The 27098-nt window shown below is 48.9% G+C and overlaps 1 protein-coding gene across 1 annotated transcript in view; it reads right to left on the bottom strand.

Annotated features, from left to right (window-relative positions):
- Positions 1 to 5088: 5088 nt before the first annotated feature.
- The window catches only part of LOC137413867 (calpain small subunit 1), an 84766-nt gene continuing 62756 nt past the window's right edge, over positions 5089 to 27098 (bottom strand). The window contains exon 10 of the mRNA XM_068099306.2: positions 5089 to 5876. Coding sequence (XP_067955407.1) covers positions 5850 to 5876 — 27 coding nt within the window. The 3' untranslated portion in view covers positions 5089 to 5849. The remainder of the gene's footprint in view (positions 5877 to 27098) is intronic.

Below are 27098 nucleotides of genomic sequence, written 5' to 3'. Positions count from 1 at the left end.
AAAGACTAACATAGGAGCAGTTGACAAATGCATATAACATTGGGTGGCTGTCTGTCTTTCATGGACTGCAAAGAAAGCAAAAGTGTACTGAACTCTTTCCTGTTTACAATTCAGAAACCTCGTTAACTGTGTGATGCTTCAAGGAATTTAAAACCGAGGCCAAGGGAAACGTCTTGTATCGTTCTTGCTCTCCAGCATTTGTGAGCATAAAACAGATGTAAGCATTAACATAACAAAATCCTGGTAAACAAAATAGAAGCATGACGATTGCCTGGTTTGTGTGATTCAGTTAAGACTCAGACAAGTGGAAATGCTGAAAACACCAAATGGGAGCGGCACAAATTTCAGAGTGACGAAAGAGCCTCAGAGCTCACTGTGGTCCTCATCAAATGCCATATACACTTAGTTTGGGGTCGTCTCATAGGGTGTGTACAATTATCTTATATTTCACAAACCAGCTGGCCAAGCCTGATGTTTGACGCAAGTTGGTTCGCGCAGGAATTTGGAATTTGTTCATGGTGCCAGATATGACTTGCCTAATATTTGTCTAAATCCACTATGGTATTTTTAAAGTCCACAAAATAATTCCTGCAGATGGTACATCCAGCTCAATGTCCATTCGACAGACGGTGCACACACTGATGCTTTTCCCTGCGCGCAAAACTATCGCCTACACCATGGCCAAATTAGGTGAGGCATAGCCTACATCATGGCCAAATTAGGCAAGGTATCGCCTACATCATGGCCAAATTAGGTGAGGTATCGCCTACATCATGGCCAAATTAGGTGAGGTATAGCCGACATCATGGCCAAATTATGTGAGGTATAGCCGATATCATGGCCAAATTAGGTGAGGTATCACCTACATCATGGCCAAATCATTGGAGGTATCGCCTACATCATGGCCAAATTCCACATCTTATGGCCCCTCTTCCACATCTTACCCTCCCCCTGTTCTGTATCCGATGCTCCCCCTTCCTCTTCATTAACGGTATGGACCTCAAACATCCGGGGCCTTCGCTCAAACTTGACTGATCTCTCCATACAGGTTGCTTCTGACAAACCAGACGTGATCTGCTTAACAGAAACTTTCCTCCTTCATGATGTCTCTGATTCCTTGGTATTTCTCCCAGGTTACTCCCTCCTCCGGTATGATAGACCTGAGCCTCGTCCTGGAGGTGGGGTTGCTATCTTTACAAAAAAAAACTCTCTTCCTCACTCACCCTGCACTGCCCCCTCTCCACGTCACCCCCAGGAATACCTCTGGCTACGGCTTCCCCTTCGCTCCCACCTTTTGTTCATATGTGTGCTGTACCGTCCACCAAACAGTGATGACTCCATCTACACCTCACTGTCTGATAACATGGACCAACTTCTATCTACCCATCCCAACTCTCTCTTCCTCATATGTGGTGATTTCAATTGTCACCATGCCAGTTGGCTGAGTGTGGTTACCTCTCTCACCAGCCATGGCTCCTCAGCAAAGGACTTCTGCGACAAACTGGGACTGACACAATCTGTCAATTTCCCGACCCGGATCTCAGTCAACGGAGCATCTTCTCTTCTGGACTTGGTTATGACTAACTTCCCTGAAAATGTCTGCTGCTCTTCTTCTGCTCCAATCGGCTCATCTGATCATGTGCTTGTTAAAGAGGACATCTCTCTGACCATTCTCTGAGAACCTCCTCAGCGTCGACGAGTCTGGCATTTCACTCAGGCCAACTGGCACGGTCTTCAAGCAGCCATCAATCATCTGGACTGGTCTCCCATCTCTACCGCCTCTGACATCAACTCATCCTGGGAATTCTTCCAAAGTAAATTGCTCTCTTTCATGCACAGATTTATCCCATCTAGTCTTCAGTTGTCATACCCTTCCTCCCGTCCATGGTACACGGAATCTTGTGGTGAGGCTGTTTCCCAGAAACAACTTGCCTTCGTCTCCTGGAAAGCAAATCCAATGGAAGGAAATCTCATTTCCTTTCACAAAGCCCGAAACAAGTGTGTGTCCACCCTCAGGAGAGCCAGGAAACAATATCTCTCCGTTCTCAAGACCGAACTCTCTTATCTGTCTCCCTCTTCCACATCCTGGTGGCATCTGGTCAAATCTGTTTCTGGTGTTTGTTCCCCCTCCATCCCCTCCCTTACCTCAAACGGCTACACAGCTGACTCCGCACGTGAAAAAGCTGAATGCCTCAACTCTGTGTTTGCCTCTAAATCTTGTGTCCCAAACCCATCCCTCTCTGTACCCACCGTACCCAGCTGCTCCTGGACTCTGTGTCCTTTCCTCCTGACAACCTGGAAAAGTTTCTGTCAACCCTCGACTCTGATTCTGCAACTGGACCTGACGGCATCAGCCCACGGGTCCTAAAATCCTGTTCGTCCGCTCTTTCACTCCCTCTCTCTGTTCTCTTCACCCTCTCTTTTGCTCAAGGTCATCAGCCATCTGCTTGGAAATCAGCCAACATCACCGCTTTGCACAAAAAGGTGCAAAAACAGATCCTAGCAACTACAGACCAATCAGCCTTCTCCCAATTATCAGCAAAGTCATGGAACCCATCATTACTTCGGATATGAAATCTTTCCTCTTCTCCAATGGCTTGATCTCTGATCATCAATTTGGTTTCAGAACTGGTCAGTCTACTCTGGACATGCTGCTTCTGCTTTCTCAACAATTCTGCTCACCAAACTCTCCTCCTTTGGTATCCATGGAAATCTCCACGCATGGCTGACGGACTTCCTCTCTAGTCGTAGTCAACGTGTGGCCCTGAATGGGTTTCTCTCATCTCCTCTTCCTGTTCAGGCTGGAGTTCCCCAAGGCAGTGTTCTGGGCCCTGTGCTTTTTCTGGTCTTCATCAATGATCTCTCTGACTCTCTTGAAAATCCTCTCTATCTCTTTGCTGATGACTCTACTCTCTGTCGCTCCATTCCTCATCACTCAGATCGGCAGTCTGCAGCCTCCTCACTCTCTGAAGACCTGGACAAAATCACAGACTGGGCAAACAAGTGGAACATGTCTTTCAATCCTGACAAATCTCACACTCTTACGATGTCTCTCCGAAATGACCGACTGGACAACCCTCCCATACACTTTCTGAATAATCCTCTCCAAGAAGTTCTGTCACTCAAGCTTTTGGGTCTCACTATCTGCCATGATCTTTCCTGGGAAAACCACATTTCAAATCTAGCCTCCAAAGCCAGTCGCCGACTGGGCATCCTCCGTCGTGCGAAGTCCTTCCTTGGCACACCTGAGCTCCTCACCACATACAAGGCTTTCATCCGCAGCTCAATGGAATACTGCTCTCCCCTCTGGGCTGGTGCTCCTGCCTCACACCTAGCTCGTCTTCACGCTGTTGAAACCAAAGCGTTCAGAATCATTGGAATCTCCCGCGATGAAGCTAACTCCAAGGGCCTTTCACTCACTCACCGCAGGCAGGTTGGTGGTCTTTCCGTCTTCTACCGACTCCTCTCCGGCCTTTCCCCCTCAGCTCTCTCTGGGCTCTGTCCCCCAAATATTCCTACAGGTCGCACAAGATCTGCCTGCAACCCTCTTATGGTTAAACTGCCAAAATCAAGACTCTCTGCTCACCTTCACTCCTTCATTCCTCTTTTCTCCCGCCTCTGGAACAAACTCCCTCACTCTCTTCAATCCCACTCCTCCCTCCAGGTCTTTAAAACAGCTCTTCACCACCATCTCTTATCTTCCCCCATCCAAAACCTTGATCTTTTCTACCCCCGCTAATTTCACCACAAATCCACTTTTTTGAAATACCAACTTCTTTCCTGGAAGTCCTTGGTGTCCTTGTGTTTTATACTTCTCCCACCCCCCCCCCCCTTCCCATGCCTCCTCCCCCCAAGCCCTCTCCCTCCCCACACATCTCCCGATGTCCCTGCTCTCAAATGTTGTGTTTGGGTACTTCCCCTTCTCTCCCCATCTTGTCTACCGCTCTCTCTTTATATATATTTTGTTTGCCTGTTTGATTTGTTTGTGTGATAAATGTTAGCTCTTTCACGAGCCTCGATTCTGTACACAAAAAATAAAAGAAAAAAAAATTAGGTGAGGTATAGCCTACATCATGGCCAAATTAGGTGAGGTATCGCCTACACCATGGCTAATTTAGGTGAGGTATCGCCTACACCATGGCCAAATTAGGTGAGGTATCACCAACATCATGGCCAAATTAGGGGAGTTTTCGCCTACACCATGGACAAATTAGGTGAGGTATAGCTTACGTCATGGCCAATTTAGGTGAGGTATCACCTACATCATGGCCAAATTATTAGACGAGCTATCACCTACATCATGGCCAAATTATGTGAGGTATCGCCTACATCATGGCCAAATTATGTGAGGTATCGCCTACATCATGGCCAAATTAGACGAGCTATCAACTACCTCATGGCCAAATTCGGTGAGGTATAGCCTACATCATGGCCAAATTAGGTGAGGTATCGCCTACATCATAGCCAAATTAGGTGAGGTATAGCCTACATCATGGCCAAATTAGGTGAGGTATCGCCTACATCATGGCCAAATTAGACGAGCTATCACCTACATCATGGTGAATTTAGGTGAGGTATCGCCTACATCATGGCCAAATTAGGTGAGGTATCGCCTACATCATGGCTAATTTAGGTGAGGTATCGCCTATACAATGGCCAAATTAGGTGAGGTTATAGCCTACATCATGGGCAAATTAGGTGAGGTATGGCCTACATCTTGGCCAAATTAGGACAGCAATCGCCAGCACCATAACAAACTTCCAAATTCCTCCCATAACTACTACTGTGAAGGCAATGGCAAACCACCCGGTATAACAGACACTACCCAAGAATCTGCTTCGGCAGCACCGACGCTCTGTGAGAGAGTCTGTGGAGTCAGAATCAGAGAATCCATATTATGCGAAACAATTATCTGCATCATGTAAACCGGATACACTAGCCTATTGGTACATCAAACCTCAGCTGCGCTTGCTCACATCTTTAGTTCACCTTCAATACGATTCAGCATTCTCACGATGAGAGCAAACATGACCACGACACACAAGATTACGACATACTTCTTAAAATTATAAGGTTAGAACGTTGAAAGATAGTTAAGAGTATACTTTATTGTCAAAAACATGGGACCGAACTCCATTCAAGGACCGTTGACTACACATTCAGTAGCTTTATGTTTATAGTCATCTTCCGGCTTGTTTCCCTTAGCGAGCAGAAATGGATGCCAACAAACACAAGGATAATGCTGTATGTAGCAAAGAGAATGCTTAATAAGAGCAGATGGCGAGCGTTTGTGGAATATGCCTCAGTCAATATGCATGCAGTGGAGCCGCTGCATCATCCCAAGGCACAGATGGTTCTCCCAAGCCTCAGCAAGAACCAAAGAGAAAGCTGGGAAAGACTGGTTCACTATCAAAATAATTATTGGATGATTCAGCCCAGAAATGGAGTTGCGCACTCCCCCCCACCCCCAAAACTATTTCACAAATGATGCTAAGGCCCTCATTCACATCATGAATATTTTTCCAAATATATATCAGTCACCCCACCACCCCCATCTGTACAGGCAAAGTATTGCACAGTTTATGGTATCAATTTACAAACAAGACATCTAAACACAATCTTGCAATTTCTCACCAACCCCTTTCTCAATTCCCAAATCTCTCGTTGATCCCTGTCCACCAAAATGGCAGTAGTAAATGTAAACGCATGCAGCCGCGCACACCAAAAGCACTGAATGAATAACAAAAAGCAAAATAGATCAACATTAAAGCCAGGTCCATGATGAGTCCGTGAGCGAGGTCGCCAAGGATCCAGACATCTCCTTGCTGCATAGGGTTCTCGTGGCTTCCTTACGCATACATCGAGAGTTCCAGCCACTGTAAGAGATGGCAGGGAGATCGGGAGTGAGGCAAACATGGCATGAGGTAGTGGGCTTTAGCCCACAACTATGTCCCAAACCCAACAAAAAACTTCAAATCTATCAGCATGCAGTCATACATCTCTGAACATTTGTATAGGATTGAGAACAGGAGCTGCAAGGCCTGCATTACATTAAAAAAGGATACTTATACCTTTCATTCAATAATTTTCCAATCAAGAAGATCCACTGCTATTTAAAATTGTTGCATTTGGAATACAGTTCTTCTGCTCGAATAGTCTATGGAGCAATAATTGTTTATCTAGTATTTAAAACAATCCCACTGATAGAATAATATTCGACACAAACACAAAAATGTTTTCAATACTAAGGCATAAGAAAGCAGTATAATTGCATTCCTCAAGTCGATATATATATATACACATTCCTGAAGTGGAAGCCTTTAGGTTTGAAAACGTTTTTCAAAGCATTTCCAAAAGTCCCAAATGACTAATGTTTTGGCTTTACCACGTGACTATTTGGAGTGTCTCTCTACTATGAGCAAACCAGTTGTATCAGCCGTATTTGCCGCATGACCTCACTTGTGTGAAATAGATAGAGATTGTCGGATTAAATGTTAAAGGCACAATGCAGTATTCCTTTTTAAAAGTAAGAAACATCATGGATGGGTAAACGTTGAGCTTAATCGTGTTTGCATGTCGCCATAAGGGGCGTGGCTTTTGCGTTAATTTGTTCTAGGGCGTAAGATTAATAATCCCCAGTGTGTAATTGCCTCTGATTTTCCCTAAATTTTTATTTCATCTAAAAAGGGCCGCCATTACAACAACAATTACAACGGCCATTAAACCATAGTCACCGACAGTATAACCGGACATTACAATCGGCAAGGGAACCCCACCCAGCCGAACATTCCCGAAGGAAGGCTAAACCCCGCCTCGAAGGACCGTAATTGACAGGCCACGCCCCGAGCTTCATCGTTGGGCGTCAAGCAGGTCGTGAGGCCCCCGCACCGAAGGGGATGATTGGTCATGGAGATGGGATGATGCACTGGGGCACGGGGATGGTCGGGTGTGCCGTCAGCGAGGGACAAAGGAGGGCGAGTCCCTCCTCCCACTCGCTCTCTGGTCCTGGCTTTGTGGTGGACGATCGCTCTTCTCGTGTGTGCCGAAAAGAGAACATTCGGGGCTTTGTGGAGCCTTTGCCAAGTTGAGGGAGGGAGAGTCGTTTGACTGCGGTACTTTTCGGGGGAAGAGAGCCACATCTCGCTTGGTGGTAGAGATGAGGAGGGGCAGGCTTGGCTGCTTCCTCACACCTGGGCGTTTTCGCGCCATTTGTGGGAGCGTTTCCCGTGCGGGTCAGTGCACGGATTGCTGTGACCTTCAAACTCCCAGACGCATTTTGAGACACAAGCTGAATGTCGGCCGATATAAAAAAGAAAGTCATTTCTTTTCTTTTATCATTCCCCTGTCGTGTAATTGTGTCTGACTGGAGGATCCTCAATATAGGAATTCTAGTTTCTCAATATCGGAATTATAGTTTTTACCTCACCATCGATTTTATTTCCGTGCTTTACACTACATGGCCAAAAGTATATAGACACCGTATGTGTCACCCGTATGTGCTCATCCAACATCTCATTCCACAATCATAGACATTAATATGGAGTTGGTTCCCCCTCCCCCACACCCCTTTGCTGCTATAGCAGCCTCCACTCTTCTGGTAAGACTTTCCACTAGATGTTGGAGCATTGCTGCAGGGATTTGCTTCCATTCAGCCAGAATAGCATTAGTGAGGTCGGTCACTGATGTTGGGCGATTAGGCCTGGCTCGTAGTCGGCGTTCCAATTCATCCCAAAGGTGTTTGATGGGGGTTGAGGTCAGGGCTCCGTGCAGGCCAGTCAAGTTCTTCCAGACCGATCTCGACAAACCACCATTTCTGTATGGACTTCGCTTTGTGCACGGGGGTATTGCCATGCTGAAAAAGGAAAGGGTCTTCCCCAAAATGTTGCCACAAAGTTGGAAGGACACAATCGTCTAGAATGTCATTGTATGCTGTAGCGTTAAGATTTCCCTTCACTGAAACTAAGGGGCCTAGCCCAAACCATGAAAAACAGCCCCAGACCATAGTCTGGAGTGACGATTGGTTCTGCGACCTGCATTCCTCCTCCACCAAACTTTACAGTTGGCACTATGCATTCGGGCAGGTTGTGTTCTCTTGGCATCTGCCAAACCCAGATTTGTCCGTCGAGCTGCCAGATGGTGAAGCGTGATTCGTCACTCCAGAGAACGAGTTTCCACTGCCTCCGAGTCAAATGGCGGCGAGCTTTACACCACTCCAGCCGACGCTTGGCATTGCGCATGGTGATCTAGGCTTGTGTGCGGCTGCTCGGCCATGGAAACCCATTTTATGAAGCTCCCGACGAACAGTCTTGTGCCGACGCAGCTTCCAGAGGAAGTTTGGAACTTGTTAGTGAGTGTTGCAACCGAGAAAAGACGATTTTTACGCGCTACACGCTTCGGCACTCGACGGTCCCGTTCTGTGAGCTTGTGTGGCCTACTACTTCGCGGCTGAGCTGTTGTTGCTCCTAGACGTTTCCACTTCACAATTACAGCACTTACAGTTGACCGGGGCAGCTCTAGAAGAACCACCTTTAGAGGCCATTTTTCCCCGCAGAGCAGGGGTTGGCCTTTTTTGGGCACCGTGGCCCCTTTTTTGAAGCAATGTTTTATGGCCGGATGCCCTTCCTGCCGCCAACCCTGTTGGTCGCCACTTGCGACACACAGGGAATTACCAGTGAACTGGTACTCAATTTGCCGACCTCAGAAGGATGACTGGCTGAGTCAACCCCCCAGGTGTTCATTCAGCGATCAACCGGGATTCGAACCCAGGATCCTAGGATCCCAAGCCGGCACCCTAACCGCTAAGCCAACACCAGGCCCGTACGGACCGGGGCAGCTCTAGCAGGGCAGAAATTTAACGAACTGACTTGTTGGAAAGGTGGCATCCTATGATGGTGCCACGTTGAAAGTCACTGAGCTCTTCAGTATGGTCCATTCTACTTTGCCAATGTTTGTCTATGGAGATTGCATGGCTGTGTGCTTGATTATATATACCTGTCAGCAATGGGTGTGGCTGAAACGGCCAAATCCACTAATTAGAAGGGGTGTCTGCATACTTTGGCCATGTAGTGTATTTTCATTAAATCCCTTATTTTGGCATTTCATTCTTGTATTGTGAATTTTCCTTGTCGTGTGTTTATTTGTTTGTGGGTTCGAGGAATAAACCCCGTGCGGCCGTCCATTCAGGTAAGGCTTTGGGTTCTTTCCGCACGCATGAAAAGAAAATCCAACCAAGTTCGGGTATACACCTCAGAGTAACAACGCTATTCGTCTGCGGCCGGTGTTCATCTGCCACGGACTTGACAATATTCATTAAATGTGATGTACTTTGATCATCCATGTACATAAAGCGGTTATTGCGCGATTGGCTGACAGACATTTTGCCTTCATATATTTACTAGCAGATGACTCGGTTCCACTGGGCTGTTGTAAGGGAATTTGTAAGCGGTCGTAAGCGCGGGGGTGCACAAGATGGCATTTATCGCCATGCGGCACACTGATCCGTGAAGCAGCGCAAAACGCCCTCCTTCTCTGGTCGTTCCACGCTCCACCAAGCTCCAATGAATCTCTCAGGCGCACACGGCACAAAGCGCAGCAGTCCTCCACCCAGGCCAGAACGAGAGAGAGAGCCTTTTTCCACAAGCGCACACGAGCCAAAGAATGTGACCACCCGCGCCCAGCAACAGAATGAGAGAGACAAATTCTGCGACCACTCCCACCAGAGCCAGAACAGAGAGAGTGAGTGAGAGGGAGGGAAGGACGCACCCTCCTTTTTCCATCACTGACGTTACACCCCGACCAATTCAGATGTCCCTTTACATCAGCCCATCTCCACGACCAATCATCTCCTTTGGGGCGGGGCCTCACTGCCTGCTTGACGCCCAATGACGAAGGTAGGGGCGTGGCCTGCCAGTTACAATCCTTCGAGGGGGGTGTCTAACCATCCTTTGGGAATGTTCGGCTGGGTAGGGTCTACCTGCCGATCGCAATGTCCTGGTACTGTCAAGCGATTATGGTTGTTGTAATGGCGGCCCTTTTAGATGAAATAAAACATAAGGGAAAATCACAGTGGCAATGACATACTGGGAATTATTAATCTTAAGCCCTAGACCAAATTAACACAAAAGCAACGCCCCTTATGGCAACATGCAAACACTCTTACCATGCCAGGTTCCCGACTTATTACATTGAGGTTCTTCTTCTTCATGTAACACGGTCCATGCTAAAGGATACATTCCTATCTCCACTATGGTATTTCATCCCTACCCCCACAAACGTAACAATATATAATATATGTGTGTATCTATCTATCTATCTATATATATATATATGTGTGTATCTATCTATCTATCTATCTATATATATATATACATATATATATATATATATATATATATATATATATATATATATATATATATATATATATATATATATATATATATATATATATATATAAATACAGACTTGGCATTTAATATGGAATATTTTTTTTGTGGGGGTGAACTTACTTTTCAAGATGTCTTAGAACCAAAAGTTCATAGGAATTATGTTGAAATTATTCTAGATTTTGTTAATGTGACCTTTAAAATAAACAAAAACCACATTTGACATTTCGAAACAAATTACTTGATCCTTGAAAGTGATGTAAACTGATATCGAACTCAATTCATGGACAGTACTGTGTTAAACCTCTGTACGTTTTCCAGAAGTATCTCTTTATTTTGCACATTAGCCAATTTTTTTTTAACAAAAACAAAAGTTAAATTACGACTGGGATTACGGACAGTAAAATTACAGTTCAGTACTTCGTGTAACCCCCACGAGCATTCAGGAGAGCACGTACACGTTGAGGCATGCTGTACACGTTGAGGCATGCTGTTCACGAGATTTGCCGAGGTTTGGACAGGAATCGCTTGCCATGCAGTGACAATAGCCTGCTGCAATTCACGCACAGAGGTCGGCTGCTGGTTCAAGTGGTCGATTTGACGCGGTAATTCTGCCCACAAGTTCTCTATCGGATTCATATCCGGGGACATGGCAGGCCACTCCATATGCTCTACACCATGGTCAGCAAGAAAGTGATGGAGCATGCGAGCACGATGAGGCCATGCATTGTCATCTTGGAAGACAAAGTTTCCTCGAAAGGCTGCACTAGCAAATGGAAGCAATGTTTCTTCCAGAATGGCCCTGTACTTGAACTCGTTCAGGTTTCCATTCAGAACAACCAGGTCAGTTTTGCCCCCTGCATGAAAAGCAGCCCAAACGGTCACCCCACCACCTCCAGCTTGGACTCTTGGCACTATACAATCTTTGTTGTAGGCTTCATGCACTTGTCTGCGCACTCGGACGCGGCCATCTTAACGATAGACCAGAAATCTAGACTCGTCACTGAAGATCATGTGATTCCAATGTTCTGGCTGCCATTGACGGTGCTCTCTGGCCCACTGCAATCGGCGCTGGTGGTGTTGTCTGGTCAGGTGTGGCTTTCTCAGGGGATGCCTGGTACGATAGCCTGCTTGAACCAGTCGTTGGTTGACTAGCCTTCTGGATACAGGCACATTTGTCAGTTGCTGCCACTCAGCCCTAAGCCGATTAGCTGACTTGGTACGGCCATTGCGGACTAACCGGTGCAGCTGGCAATCATCCCTCCTTGTGGTTCTGCAGGGACGTCCTGGCCTCGGTATTGGAGTAGGGACACCCCTCTGAGCATTTCGCTCCAGGATCTTTGACACCTGACCTTGAGTGATGCCATATTGCCGAGCAATAGCACACTGTTTCATGCCGTAATTTCGAAAAGCCACCACTCCATGACAAACAGCATTGTCGAGTTGACGGACCATCTCCAGAGGAAGCGGCAATAACTTTTGGAGACGTGCAGCAGTTGTTTTCCACTAATACAGAACGCAACAACCCTTGTATACCCGACTGTGAAGCCAATCATCAAATGCACCTGTCCGTACATTTTGCCATGCCACCTGTGATATAATCCTGTTGTTGACTTCTTGCTGCGACAGACAATCAGTGACATGGTTCTTTTAACAAATAAACCACCAAAGTGTAAAAGAAACTCACCAGATTAATATACTGAGTTAAGAAAGTAAACCCAAGTCAAGAAAAAAAAAATATTCCATATTAAATGCCAAGTCTGTATATATATATATATATATATATATATATATATATATATATATATATATATATATACTCAAAGGCAAAAGTTATTGTGACACACAAACAACAAACAGAATCAGTGTTAAATTTTTACTGCCACGGATGAAATGTTATTACATGGAAAGACAAATGTTTCAAGGTATGGGAACGATCAACAGTCCATAAGAACAGTGCACCTGGCATATGCAAATGAGCCACAACACAAGAGGGGGTTCACAAGCAAGTTCACACGGTCAGTAGCGAGTGTGTCCACCTTGTGCATTGATGCAGGCCTGGCACCTCCGCCTCATTGAGGCCACTAAACGTCGATGAAAGATCTTGGGAAGATCATTCCATATCCGAGGAAGGATTTGGCGGAGTTCCTGCAGCGTTTTTGGAGGATTCGGATGATGTCGTAAACGTCGCTCCATTTCATCCCAGACGTGTTCAATGGGTGACAAATCAGGGGATCTTGCAGGCCAGGGTAACACATTAACATTGTTCTGATTAAGATACTGCTGTACAACTCGAGCAATGTGTGGTCTGGCGTTATTGTGTTGAAACGTCACTCTAGGGCCGTTCTGTTGCAAAAACGGTAAAGCGGCCATTTGCAAAATCTCGTCTCGGTACCTCACAGCATTCAAGTTCCCCTCAATCACAATCATTGGCGTTCTTGCTGCAGCTGTTATCCCACCCCAGATCATAACGCCCCCACCTCCAAAACGATCCCCTTCCAGAACACATGGCCTGATGTAACTTTCATCTGTGCACCTGTAGACACGTGTCCTACCGTCAGCTCGGTGAAGCTGTGCCAAATGGTGTTTCTATGGACGTTGAATCGACGAGCAACATCACGCTGCGAGGTACCAGACTGAAGCACACCTATAGCTCTCCATCTGTCATTTTCCCCAAGGCGTTGCATGTCGAACTTCTTCCAGAACGATGAATAGAGGTGTTTTTCTGACTTCTGCACTTCTTAAGACTGCATTGAGTGGAAATGATAAGCGTCTGGTTGTCTGGCCTTTTAAAGTGAACATTGCTGGCCATTTTTCTCGAATATGTCATGCTTCTTGCAAATTTCGTGCAATTCGAACAACAACTGCTTGGTTGCGTTTCTTCGACCATTTTAACACACTCTTTCTCTGGTTCAAATCCAAAAATTCATTCACAAGATTACCAATGAAAAAATTCCATGTCACAATAACTTTTGCCTCTGAGTATATATATGTATATATATATATATATACACAGTATATATATTTCTTTTTAATAAATTTGCAAAACTTTCTAAAATCCTGTTTTCTCTGTCATTATGGGGTATTGGGTATAGATTGATGAGGGAAAAAATGAATTTAAACGATTTCAGCATTAGGCTGCAACATAACAAAATGTGAAAAAAGTGAAGGGGTCTGAATACTTTCTGAATGCACTGTATATATATATTGTTACAGACGTGGCTTAGATGTTATTTACCGAGCGGTTTTGGTATGACCACGTCTGCACAAGTTACCCGATTATACCCGAACGTTGACTAATCGCGCTACGCTAGGTCAATGAAGGAAAAGACACACAGCTGGGATTCAAATGACACGACACCAGGGTTCAGTTCTCAAGACCTCCGGAGGAGGTTATATTGTTACGGAAGGTTAGATTACAAGGACGAGAGGTACAGCATAGAAAGACAAGCACTTAGACACACTCTTATATTATTCCCAACAGACGACAGATAAACGGGACAAAAGGCTGACTCACACGGGGTTTGATGGCTAGGAAAGGCAGGATCGATGGCTCCAGGTGCACCTGGGCTCAAAGGTCAGAATCGACTCGGTCCGGTCCAGAGATGCGGGGAGGTATTCAGCGCTCGTACGTGGCAACTTCTCTCTCCAGGCTGGGGGCGCATCTGACCTCACATCCGGTGAGTCCTTCGTATCCCGCGGGGAGTGACACGCCCTCGGCTCGTTAGCTCCGCCTCGTGGAATCGGCACGTTGCTTCTCATTGGGTGCGTGCGGGGGTTTTACCAGGCTCCGCCCTTGACGAGGAGCTGACAGCCAGCCCCTTCGTGGTAACCCCGTGGAGCGCATAGTCATGGCGGCTAACCGAGCTGGTGGGAGGACGCACACTCCCCCCGCGCAGCGTCGTTGTTGTTGTAATTGTTGTTGTAGTTGTAGTTGTAGTTGTTGTTGTTGTTGTTGTTTGGGGAAGAAGATGGAAGGAGGTATGGGAAAGGTCCTAAACTCACTACTGGTGCCATATAATCACATTCTGGTGCAACGAAGAGTCAGAATTAATGGAAACGAGTCCTTAACTGACATAGACTAAGAATAACTAGCAAGATGTCCGAAAGTTGTCTACGTGTGATGCGGTGGACCTGGGCACGACATTTAATGGGGGAAAAAGGGGAAGGTCGGCTCTACTGATTGTTGTTTACAGACAATGGGACTAGGGAATGGGGGATTGGGGATAGTTGGGGAGTATTGGGGAAATAGGGGAATATTTACAAGCGGATATGGAGGCCAAATTCCATATTCGCAACATTGCACCCTTCTCTACCCTCGGGGCGTCCCGACCCGATAAATTTTTACCTACTTTAGTGTGGCACGCAATGTAGTTCCCTCTACTATTAACTCTACCCTGAGTGCGACAGTTTTACAGATATTCACAAATGAGTAAATATGTCCCCCTGCGACGTTGCACCCTTCTCCTCACAGAAACACACCCACAGGATAACCGAATCCGGAAAGAATCCTCAAACTAAACATACAGCCGGTAGGGAGCATTATTTACAAGACTACGCTGATATTTACACTACGATCCAGGACCTGTTTTTGGAGGAACACATGCAGATGTTATGCATAGAGAGAGCACGCATGCTAGCATCGATACACCAACCCACGAGTGCTCTGTGGCCTACGGCCTTTAATAATGTGCAGAGCACCCCTTCCAAGCATCAAGCACCACCCCATCACACAGTGAGCACCATCCGGTGCACCAATAAAGTGTCTACAAATCACCGGTGGTGTCGCAGCCGGCCGATGTTCTGCCGCTGGTCTTGCCTTCATGTGGTGCACTTGGCCTTCTTACTTCTTTTAAACAAAATAAAGAAAGGCGCCAACCGCGTCCATTTCTTTATTGTGGCCGTCAGGGGGCCAACTGTTAGTGGTTCACCTGTTTGGCATAGGTGCCACGTTGACCCATAGGTCCTTCCACGGGTGGTGCTTGGCCGCAAAAGAGCTGCGGTCCATTGTGGGTGGCCACAAACATTGCGGTCCATATGGTGTATCGATCCAAGCAGCAAACAGCGAAAGTGCAGGCCCACAACTGCGTAGCCAGCACCTCTCTCTCCTCTCTCTCTACCCCAAAGCCAGATCCTCGGAGGTGGGAGACAAAAGAAGCACACAAGTGAGTAAGGTGGTAAGGGCGCAAAAGTGCACGCAATGCAAGGTAATGCACACTGGGGGCACGTGGGAACCAGGTGAGACAGGTACGTTCCTACCGTACGCCCCCCCCCCCCACCAGGTAACCTACATGGCCCCTCCCTTACCCCTTACTGTATCCACAAAACACAACACTACCCATAAACATCTACTTTACAAATCAACAAACATCCCTACTGTCTTCCCCGTTCCTCCCATATACCAAATTCGTCTTCTCTCCCTCCTAACCAATCAAATTTGCCATTTTCAACTCAACATCATAATTTGCCATTACCAATTCATCATCAGTCCCTCCTAGGGAGGGAGAGATGGAATCACCCCAATGTCTCATCCACGTCGTGATGCGTCTCACAATCCACACAGCAATTTCATTTCCTGCAACAAAACAAAGAAAACACAGGTGTGGAGTCATCATCATCACCACAGGTAAGTGGCTGCGTATGGTGCGACAGGTTCATCAATCCTAACTATTTCCTAAATGACTTTAACAACTTTACACTACCCGGGGTCTTTCTCCGGCCAAACCATTGGCCCTCTTACACTATGGGTTCTAAAAACCAATTCCCATTGGCCAACTGTGGTGCTTTTCAATTTGGGGTCTCACTCCCCCGATTCATCTCCCGGTGCCCTCGCACAATTTCTGGGCTGTGGCGTGTACCTCTCCCAGCGGGTCTACCCACCTGCACACCTCCACCACTGCGGTTGCCTCCGAGCTTACCTGCTCCTTACCCTAACCTAACTACTTGGGGCAGGCCCTCTGGCGCTCTCCCCACTCGGTGCCCTCTCTGGCACTGGGCTGCCCGATCCACACCCGGGATCCTCAGGCACCCACTCACAACTACCGGCTCCCAGAGCCCACCTGCGGCCTCACCTGGCCGACATCCTCACAGTGGTGGAGTGCCCAACCAACTACACACACTAACAGGCTACACGCCCAGCCATTTCCACAACACTAATGCACCCATTCACAACACCATTCTGCAACCGCACCACAAATGCCAATATCCAACCACAATTTACCTGTACCCTCTACCTAACACTTACACTACCCGCCCCGGGTATCCGTGATAGGGGTCCACTCTTCCCCCATCCACACCTTCGCACCATGCACACCACTCCGTACCACTTACTCCAACTCTCTCCACACACCTGTACTGGCACACCTGTGCTCTCACACCTGGTGCCACCTGCACCCTTCTCTCCCCAAGCGCATTCGCGCTGATCCACAACACTCACTACTCACACACTGCTCCACACACGTGTCCAGTTGCACACCTGTGCAATCACACCTGTTCAATTCTCACACACACACAGCATCATCTCAGCTAACTACTCCCTTCTGAAACTTGCGCTTCCCAGTCGTCCCTTTAAACTATTGCGCTCCCACGTCATTATCATCCATACTAATCTACCTGCGTCCCCACTACAGGTATCAGTCACTAACTAAACTTAACGTCACCTAATGTCAATCTCTTCTAGATCCCTACAATATAACCTAACCCACCCGGGCTAGTTTTCACTGCCATACACCCCATAATCTATTGCTCCTTTGCCCCCACCATGGGAAGGGTGGCAGGGATGCCACCCTTACCCACCGGGCCTATCGCTCCTCAATCCCCCAGTCCTCTGGCACTAATAAGCCCCCCTTATTCAGAGGTACTGGGTCCCGCCTCGGCATCTAAAGCCGAGGCAATCCACGGGGGCGCCTGCTCGCCGGTGTAAGGCCTTATCCGGTCGGCATGGACGATCCGAGGGAGGGCTCGTGGCCCCATTTTGATCTTAATGACCACGTCACAGATTTGCGACAGGACGACTCCTGGGCCTTGCCAGGGGGAGGTGAGCTTTGGGCACCTTCCCTTCCGCCTCCGGGGATTAAAGAACCAAATCTTCATCCCCGGAGCGTATTGACTCCCCTGGCTCCGGTCGTCGTACCTGCGCTTCATCTTTTCCCCCGCCAGATGGAGTTGGCGGCGGGCGAAGGCATGGACTAGCTCCATGCCTTCCTCTAGGTGACGTGCGTACCCCTCCCTCGGCGGGTTAACCACTGTGTCTGGCACGGGACCGCATAGCAAGTCGGCGGGAGCCCGTAACTCCCGCCCATACATAAGCAACGCTGGACTGCATGCGGTGGCCCCGTGCTGGCTGGTTCGGTAGGCCATGAGCAAATAAGGGAGATGTTCGTCCCAGTCATCCTGACGGGTGGCGGTGAACAGTGCCAGTTGTTGGATTAAAGTTCGGTTAAATCTTTCCACCATCCCGTCAGATTGAGGTCTTAAAGGCGTTGTTCTGGTTTTCCGAATTGACAGGAGACTGCACACATCTTTTAGCAATTTGCTCTCAAAATTTCGTCCCTGGTCGGTGTGCAACTCCTGTGGAATCCCATGCCGGCACACAAATCCTTCCACGAAGGCCTGCGCTACCACCCCTGCTTCTTGGTTGGGGAGGGCGTAGGCCTCCGGCCACTTGGTGAAATAGTCCATTACAACGAGGATATACTTATTACCTTGGCGGGTGCGGGGCAGCGGTCCTAGAATATCCATAGCCACCCGCTCAAGGGGGGCCCCCACCTGATGTAATTGAAGGGGGGCCCTCATCCTCCGTGCTGGTCCCTTTTTGGCAGAACAGGCGTCGCATCTCCGACACCAGTCCTGTATGTCGCGCCCCATATTCACCCAATAGAACCTCCGGCGGACCCGAGATATTGTCTTTGTCCTGCCCAAATGGCCGCCGGAGCGGGTACCATGCACCTGTTGCAATATGACGTTCTTGAATTTGTCAGGGACTATCACCAACCAGGAAGTTCGATCAGAGGGAACCTCCACCCACTTGCGATACAAGATGTTGCCTTTCAATTCCAGGGTCTGCCACTGAGCCCAATATGCCTTTGTTTGTGCCCCGAGGGGGGTGACCTCTTCCCCCTTTGGTCTTTGCCCCAATTTGACCCAATTGAACACTGGCCCCAGGACAGGATCCTCCTGCTGGGCCGTGCTCCATGCCAAAGTTCCGAATTCCTCATCTGCGGTTAGTGGCAAAATTGGCCCTCTCACCCGGGTTGCCCGGACAACGAGGGTCGGGTCCGAATCGCCCAATTGTTCCCTCTCCTCGTGTCTCGCACAAAATTTGCAGTTTTCCCCCAGACAAGGACGCCGAGAGAGTGCGTCCGCATTACCATGGGCCTTCCCGGCCCTATGGGCCACATCAAAATCGTACTGCTGCAACTTTTCCAACCACCTTGCAATTTGGCCCTCCGGTTCCTTGAACCGAAGGAGCCATTGCAAGGAGGAATGGTCAGTTCTAACCAAAAATTTCCGCCCGTACAAGTACGGGTGGAAATGGTTCATGGCAGCCAGCATAGCCAATAACTCTTTGCGAGTGACGCAATAATTTCTCTCGGGTCTACTTAAGGCCCGACTATAATAACCAATCACCCTCTCCACGCCCTCCTGTGTCTGAGACAAAACTGCGCCCAATCCTTCCTGGCTCGCATCCGTGTCCAGGGTAAATGTCCCGTCACTAGTGGGGTAAGCTAGAAGGGGTGCGGATGTTAGACACCCCTTCAATTTTTGGAAGGCCTCGTGGCACTCCCGTGTCCAATTAAATCGCGTCCCCTTCTCCGTAAGCCGGTGGAGGGGACGGGCCAACTCCGCAAATTTCGCCACAAAGCGCCGGTAGTAGGAACAGAGTCCCAAAAATCCCCGCACCTCTTTGATGGTACGTGGTGCGGGCCACTCCTCTACCGCTTTAATTTTGTCTGGGTCCGTTTTTACCCCCTCGCGGCCAATCACGTGACCTAGATAGGCCACCTCTCTTGCAAACAAAGTGCACTTACTCGGGTTCAGCTTCAACCCTGCCTGTCTGAGGCACCCGAACACCTGGTCCAAATTAGCTACTGCCTGGGGGAACGTTTGGGCATGTACCAGGACGTCATCCAGGTACACCAGGCATGACTGCCATGGCATGCCGCCTAGTACATGCTCCATCAATCTTTCAAAGGTGGCGGGGGCGTTACACAAACCAAACGGCATCACAGTAAACTGATACAGTCCCTTACCTGTGGAAAATGCCGTTTTCTCCTTCCCTGCCCTATCCATCTCCACCTGCCAATACCCACTCTTGAGGTCCAAAGTTGTGAACCAATTTGAGCCCGCAACGGCATCGAGGGTGTCATCAATCCTTGGCAGGGGATATGAGTCCTTGAGTGTCACGTTGTTTAGCTGGCGATAGTCCACGCAGAACCGCGTGGTCCCATCCTTCTTTTTGACCAGCACAACAGGTGACATCCAAGGACTTCCCGAGGGCTCGATCACACCTGCGTCGAGCATTTTTTCAACCTGCTCGTCAGCTTCCGCCCTCTTGCTCCAAGGGAGCCGTCGGGCGGCCTGACGAATAGGCCGGGCCTCACCGGTGTGGATCTGATGTTTCACCAGGCCCGTACGTCCAATATCCTCGGTGGACAGGGAGAAGAGGTCCAAATGGGACCCAACCAGTTTGTGTAAGGCCTCCCTCTGGGTACCTCCCAACTCTACGCTGCTACGATTTACCATCTCGCAAATGGGATCGGGCCAATTCCTACTTGTTATTGAAGGCTCCCCCCGGGGTCGGCTCGGCTGGACGTTCTCGCCCCTCACTGTCGCGACTTCCTCAACTGGGGTGCAGCCAGCTACCCTCGTGCCCCTTACTATAGTGCGGGGTTCTGTACTCATATTTATTACTCGGACGGCCACTACCGGTCCGTCCGTTTTTACAAGGGTGCGGCCCACGATTAAACCCGGTATGGACTGCGCTGCCACCGGTTCGACCAGGCCGCAGGACTCCTGCCATGTTGGGCGAGCTGCCCACCGGGCCGGCACTATCGCCTCGGCCCTTGGGGGGATGGTCACGGCCTCGGAAGCCTCCAGCTCCGCTCTCTCGGCCGTGCTCACTCCCCCTAACGGCAGCTCTTCTACTCCCACCTGCAGGATCCCCCGGCACAAGTCGATTTTACAACTGCTGGCAGTCAACAGGTCCAACCCTATTAAACATGGGTCGCACACCTCCGCCACCCAAACATCTATCTCCCTCCTTACCGACCCTAACTTGAGGGTTACAGAACCACGCCCTATGATCGGGGCCGTTACCCCGGTAGCAAGCTGCAAACTATAATTTTGCAGGCGCTGGATCTTATCCCAGCCACCTGCGCTCGAATCAAGGACCACAGGGCTGATGATCGTGGCGCTAGCTCCTGTGTCCACTACGGCGTCTACCCCCACGCCGGCAATTTTGCATCTAATTGTCAGGCTACCGGTTCCAATTTGGCCACAATAAATGACCTGTCGCGTCAATGAGGGCTCTCCTCCATCCTCTGCTGCCGAACACCGCCCTACGTGCCCGACACCTTCTAGTTTCCCGGGGTCTGGCGGGGGGGTGTCTGGGGTCGGCTAACCCGCTCCCCCCTGGGCGGAGTTGAGGACCTCAACTGCCGGGGATCATCCCGGCGCGCGTTTCGACAGTGCCGCGCCAGGTGACCCAGGCGGTTGCAGGAATAGCACCTCACCTGATAAGGTGCTTGCCTCCGGAATTCCAAATTCCCCCCCCCTGTAGGTCCGAATTGGATTACCCGCTCGTGGTCCACCGCGGGCCACCTCCGGGGCCGCCTGCCATGGTCCAGGTCCTGCCAGGCGCTGGTCCACCAGCCTCCGGACCATGCCCGCCAGGTCAGGACCCACGTCGTGGGCGGGCCCCCTAAGGGGTCCGCCCTCCATCGGGGGTCCCACCTGGCGGACCGCCATTGCGAGACGCTCGCCCCCCCGGGCCAGGGGCCTCGCTGCTTCCCAACGGGCCGCAGCGTCAGCCGCCTGGCTCAGAGTCTGCGGGCGCCACATGGCGAGCTGTTGCCGGAGCTCAATGTCCGGGAGGGCCTGGATAAAATGGTCCAGCGCCAGGCTTTCCCGGGAATCCGCTGCCATGCTAGCATGTGCGATCCCCACTGCGCGGCGAATGTCGTGGGCAAGTTCCCCGATGGCTTCCTGGGGCTTGCGTTTTCGCAGCGCGAGCTGAGCTTTAACAAGCTCGCTCTGCTGTTCTATGCCGAATCGATTAATTAGGGCGTCGCGGAGGGCTGGCAGGGTGAGAGCACCCGCTGGTAATGCCGTCAGCACCTCCGCCGCCGCGCCACGCAATGCGGCCACCAGGTGTACTCCTCCTTCGTCCTCACCCCAACCGTTGCCCTTACACACACAGTCGAACTGCGCCAGGTACGCGCGTAGATCACTCTTGCCGTCATACGGCGCGAGTGGGACCTTGTGTGACCACCTCGCATGCGAGTCGTTGCCCGCCTGCCGGACCCCGTGCGTCGCCCCTTGCGGGGTCAGCGCGGGGCCGAACCGGCCGGGCCCCCACAGTACATTACCCCCAAGGGGCTCTCGTGCCTCCCCGGTCCCTCCAACAACTACCCCTGTTGGTGTCGATGCATGGGTCACACCTCCGCAACCCGCTACCCATTCCATACCACCACAACCTTGCTCACCCACACCTCGCACCTCTTGTTCCATACCCTCCGGACCAGCCATACACCTCACTCGTGGCCTCTCACGAACATCCGGGTCTATCTCGACCCCCAAGCTTATTAAATCACCTGGCGCATCATACGCACGACCATATTGGTCACCACTTACACCGGGTCCTCTTTCTCTTCGCTTCTCCTCCATCACCTGCGAATCCCTCATCCGGTTAATGAGCACATCATCACGATCCGAACACAGACTTTGGACCAATTCTTTTACTTCCTCCTTTATCTCTTTCTTATCCTCTCTCCGTCGCTTCTTAATTTCGCTCACCCCTTCTTCCACTTCTTCTAATTTCTGCTTCACCTCCTTCATCTCTTCGTGCGCCCCTTTAAGTTCTTCCTCTAACTCCACTTTATTTTTTTCTATGTGCTCCCGCACCTCCCGCTCTTTAACCTCCATCACCTCTACCACCTTGTCCATTTTCCTCGTCAGGTCCTCATGTACCGTCTGACACTCTTTTTTAATTACCCCTACGTCCTTTTTCATCTCCTTCTGTGTCGATTTTAAACCCTCTATTACCGCTGTGTTCTTCCTTACCTGGTCCCCCAACTCCTTTTGTCCCACTGTCAGTTGTTCTACTCCCAGCGTCAACTCCTCTATACCCCCTTTCAATTTTACAGTCCCCTTTCTCACCTCCTTCTCCATGCGCTCCTTACAGTGCCTCACCTCCTCGTGCACTCCTCCGACCTCCTCACTCACTCCTCTTCTGATCTCCTCTCCCATCACTTGCATCTCCTGCCCAGATGCCACCCTCATCTGCTCCATTTCCTCCCTGTGAGCATCCAGTTTGGTTTCTACCCCCATTCTGACCCCCTCTATCTGCTGCCCCATTTGGTTAACTTCCCTTTCCGCTTGGTCCCTCATGTCCCTCAATTTGCCTTCCATACTGTTTTCTAACCCCTCTAACCCTTTTTGCATCCCTTCCATTTGATTCTCTTGAGCGGCCATTCTGTTTTCTACCCCCATTAACCCATGTTTCACTCCCTCTATCTGATTCTCTTGCGCGGCCATTCTGTTTTCTACCCCCATTAACCCCTCCTGTATTTCCCCTAACCTATTGTCTAATCCCTCTATTCTACTCCCTAACCCTCCGATCTGGGCCCCCATGTCCTCCCTCAATTTCTCGCTATTGGACCCCATCCTTTGTTCTAACCGTTGGCTATTGGCCCCCATGTCCTCCCTCAATTTCTCGCTATTCTGGGCCATAAGGGCCTTCATTTGTATTAAAAAAAGGTTCAAATCCCCCAGGGGCGCTGCCACGGTCGCGGGCGCGGTCGCCGTGACCAGCGAGGCGCCATTTCGCGCGCCCGCCATGTCGGGCGCAACGACGCTAATTTGTGCGTCTGCTACCCTCGCTGCTTCGCTCTCCTCGCGTCCCTCAATTTGGTCCTGGACCGACCCTGCCTCACTCTCCCCTACCGGACCCCAGCTGTCTTGGTCTGCCATAGCGCGACTTTCAAAATTCGGGTTTTTATTTCCGTATAACAAATTCAAATTTCGCCGTTATAATTTCGCGCGGGAAACGCGCTCCGAATCGATTCTAATTGTTACAAATTTGGGCCTAATAAATTTAGTCCCGGGTTCGAATTCCACTCCTCGACACCAATTGTTACAGACGTGGCTTAGATGTTATTTACCGAGCGGTTTTGGTATGACCACGTCTGCACAAGTTACCCGATTATACCCGAACGTTGACTAATCGCGCTACGCTAGGTCAATGAAGGAAAAGACACACAGCTGGGATTCAAATGACACGACACCAGGGTTCAGTTCTCAAGACCTCCGGAGGAGGTTATATTGTTACGGAAGGTTAGATTACAAGGACGAGAGGTACAGCATAGAAAGACAAGCACTTAGACACACTCTTATATTATTCCCAACAGACGACAGATAAACGGGACAAAAGGCTGACTCACACGGGGTTTGATGGCTAGGAAAGGCAGGATCGATGGCTCCAGGTGCACCTGGGCTCAAAGGTCAGAATCGACTCGGTCCGGTCCAGAGATGCGGGGAGGTATTCAGCGCTCGTACGTGGCAACTTCTCTCTCCAGGCTGGGGGCGCATCTGACCTCACATCCGGTGAGTCCTTCGTATCCCGCGGGGAGTGACACGCCCTCGGCTCGTTAGCTCCGCCTCGTGGAATCGGCACGTTGCTTCTCATTGGGTGCGTGCGGGGGTTTTACCAGGCTCCGCCCTTGACGAGGAGCTGACAGCCAGCCCCTTCGTGGTAACCCCGTGGAGCGCATAGTCATGGCGGCTAACCGAGCTGGTGGGAGGACGCACACTCCCCCCGCGCAGCGTCGTTGTTGTTGTAATTGTTGTTGTAGTTGTAGTTGTAGTTGTAGTTGTTGTTGTTGTTGTTGTTTGGGGAAGAAGATGGAAGGAGGTATGGGAAAGGTCCTAAACTCACTACTGGTGCCATATAATCACATTCTGGTGCAACGAAGAGTCAGAATTAATGGAAAGGAGTCCTTAACTGACATAGACTAAGAATAACTAGCAAGATGTCCGAAAGTTGTCTACGTGTGATGCGGTGGACCTGGGCACGACATTTAATGGGGGAAAAAGGGGAAGGTCGGCTCTACTGATTGTTGTTTACAGACAATGGGACTAGGGAATGGGGGATTGGGGATAGTTGGGGAGTATTGGGGAAATAGGGGAATATTTACAAGCGGATATGGAGGCCAAATTCCATATTCGCAACAATATATACACTACCAGTTAAAAGTTTTAGAACACCTCAATTTTTCCAGTTTTTATTGAAATTTAAGCAATTCAAGTCCAGTGAATAACCTGAAATGGTACAAAGGTAAGCAGTAAACTGCTCGAGGTAAAAAAAAAGAAAAGTTTAGGTTAGCAAAAACGGGAAAATAATGTAAATTGCACAGTTATATTGTAAAAAAGGCCTTCTTCAGGGAACAAGTAATGGGTTAACAACTTACAGCTGTTCTGCAGTAATGCAATTAAATTAGGCCTTGAAAGTTGATGCAAACAATTCCTACAGGTGTCCCAACCTCTGCTGATTACTTGATTACAAACACCCTGTCTGTGTAAAAGCAGTATTGGAACAGAGTGTTATTACACCCTCTGAAGCATTATTTGGACAATATTGCACTGCAGGAAGTAGTATATTGGAAACTGGAGGAAACTCTGACAGGAAGAGGTCTGGCAGACCCAAAGCCACAACAGAATCAGAAGACAAGTTTCTGAGAGTCAACAGCTTGCGTGATGGGCGGCTCACAGGACAACAGCTTCAAGCACAGCTTAACACTGGTCGAAATAAGCAAGTCTCAGTTTCAACTGTGAAGAGAAGACTTCGAGCTGCAGGTTTGACAGGTCGAGTGGCAGTAAGAAAGCCATTGCTGAGATGGAAAAATAAGAAAAAGAGGCTTGCCTGGGCCATGAAGCACCGCCAGTGGACTACTGAAGACTGGAAGAGGGTCTTATGGACCGATGAATCAAAATTTGAAATCTTTGGTTCATCACGCAGGGTTTTTGTACATCGTCGAGTAGGCGAAAGGATGGTTCCTCAGTGTGTGACACCAACTGTCAAACATGGAGGAGGAAGCATGATGGTCTGGGGCTCTTTTGCTGGATCCAGAGTCGGCGACTTGCACAGAGTGACTGGCACCCTGAACGAAAAGGGCTACCACAGCATTTTTCAGCGCCATGCAATACCCTCTGGTGTACGCCTAGTTGGTCAGGGGTTCAACCTACAGCAAGATAATGACCCTAAACACACCTCCAGGCTATGTCAAAACTATCTTCGAGGAAAAGAACAAGACGATAGGCTTCAAATCATGGAATGGCCAGCACAGTCTCCAGACTTAAACTCCATCGAGCTGGTTTGGGATGAACTGGACAGATGGGTGAAAGCAAAGCAACCTACAAGTGCAACACATTTGTGGGAACTTCTGCAACAGTGTTGGGAAGAACTTCCCGAACAATATTTGATTTCCATTGTAGAAAGAATGCCACGAGTGTGTTCGGCGGTTATATCTGCAAAAGGTGGCTACTTTGCTGAATCAAAAAATTAAATTAAATTGTGTTAAACAAAATGATTCTGTGATTTATTTTTTATCTCCAATTGTTTATTTGTTCTATGCTTAATTTCAGAGTACATTGAGACATTAAACTGCGTACATTTCAATAAAAACTGGAAAAATTGAGGTGTTCTAAAACTTTTGACCAATAGTGTATACACACATATATTCCTATTGGTGTGTGGACCAAAGACACTATACACTACCCATATGCACAACGTAGGGAAAATAATGCACATAACTCGAAATTGCATGAACATCGATATCGATAATGTAAACCTTCGCATGCACTGTCTGGAACCAAGAACTCTTAAATGAGGTATCATCCAGCATTACACATGCTGTGGTTACGACGTTTGCCCCGTGGATTTTTTTTTTTTTAATTAACACTTGGAAAAAAATAACCAAATACCAACGTGAGCACCAGCTTTCCAGTTACATGCCGCAGTATGACAACTATACTGTACAGCTGAAGCAACAAAAGCATTATAACTACGGCTTTAGAGCAACAAGATGGCATCATCCGCCAAGCAAAATGGACAAATTTTTCTTTAAAAAAAAAAAAACCGAAATAAAATTGAGGAAAGTTCAAAACTGTCGATGGCAAAAGGCAAAATTTCCATGAAGCCTATGAGACCGCACCAGGGAACATAGATAACAGCGCATCAAAAGAAACGGGCACGAAATGGACCCCCTTCGAATATTACAATATGGATTTTATTAAAATTTCCACTTAATTGGAAAAGCAAGAGGAGCAGCAACAAGTTACATACTCAAAAATGGTCTGCAGGACTGAACCTTGATTAAAAACTGTGCATCATGAATGGAAGTGTTTGAAAAAATAATTGGGAAGTTAGTGGAAGAGAGGTTTAAAGGGAAGACAGTGTGTAATGTAAGAGGCTTGTGAGGTTGGTAAGTTATTATT

This window comes from Myxine glutinosa, chromosome 11 (genome assembly GCF_964187855.1).
Source record: "Myxine glutinosa chromosome 11, kmMyxGlut1.1, whole genome shotgun sequence".
Taxonomy (NCBI): Eukaryota; Metazoa; Chordata; class Myxini; order Myxiniformes; family Myxinidae; genus Myxine; species Myxine glutinosa.
This window is presented reverse-complemented; position numbering and strand designations above follow the sequence as displayed.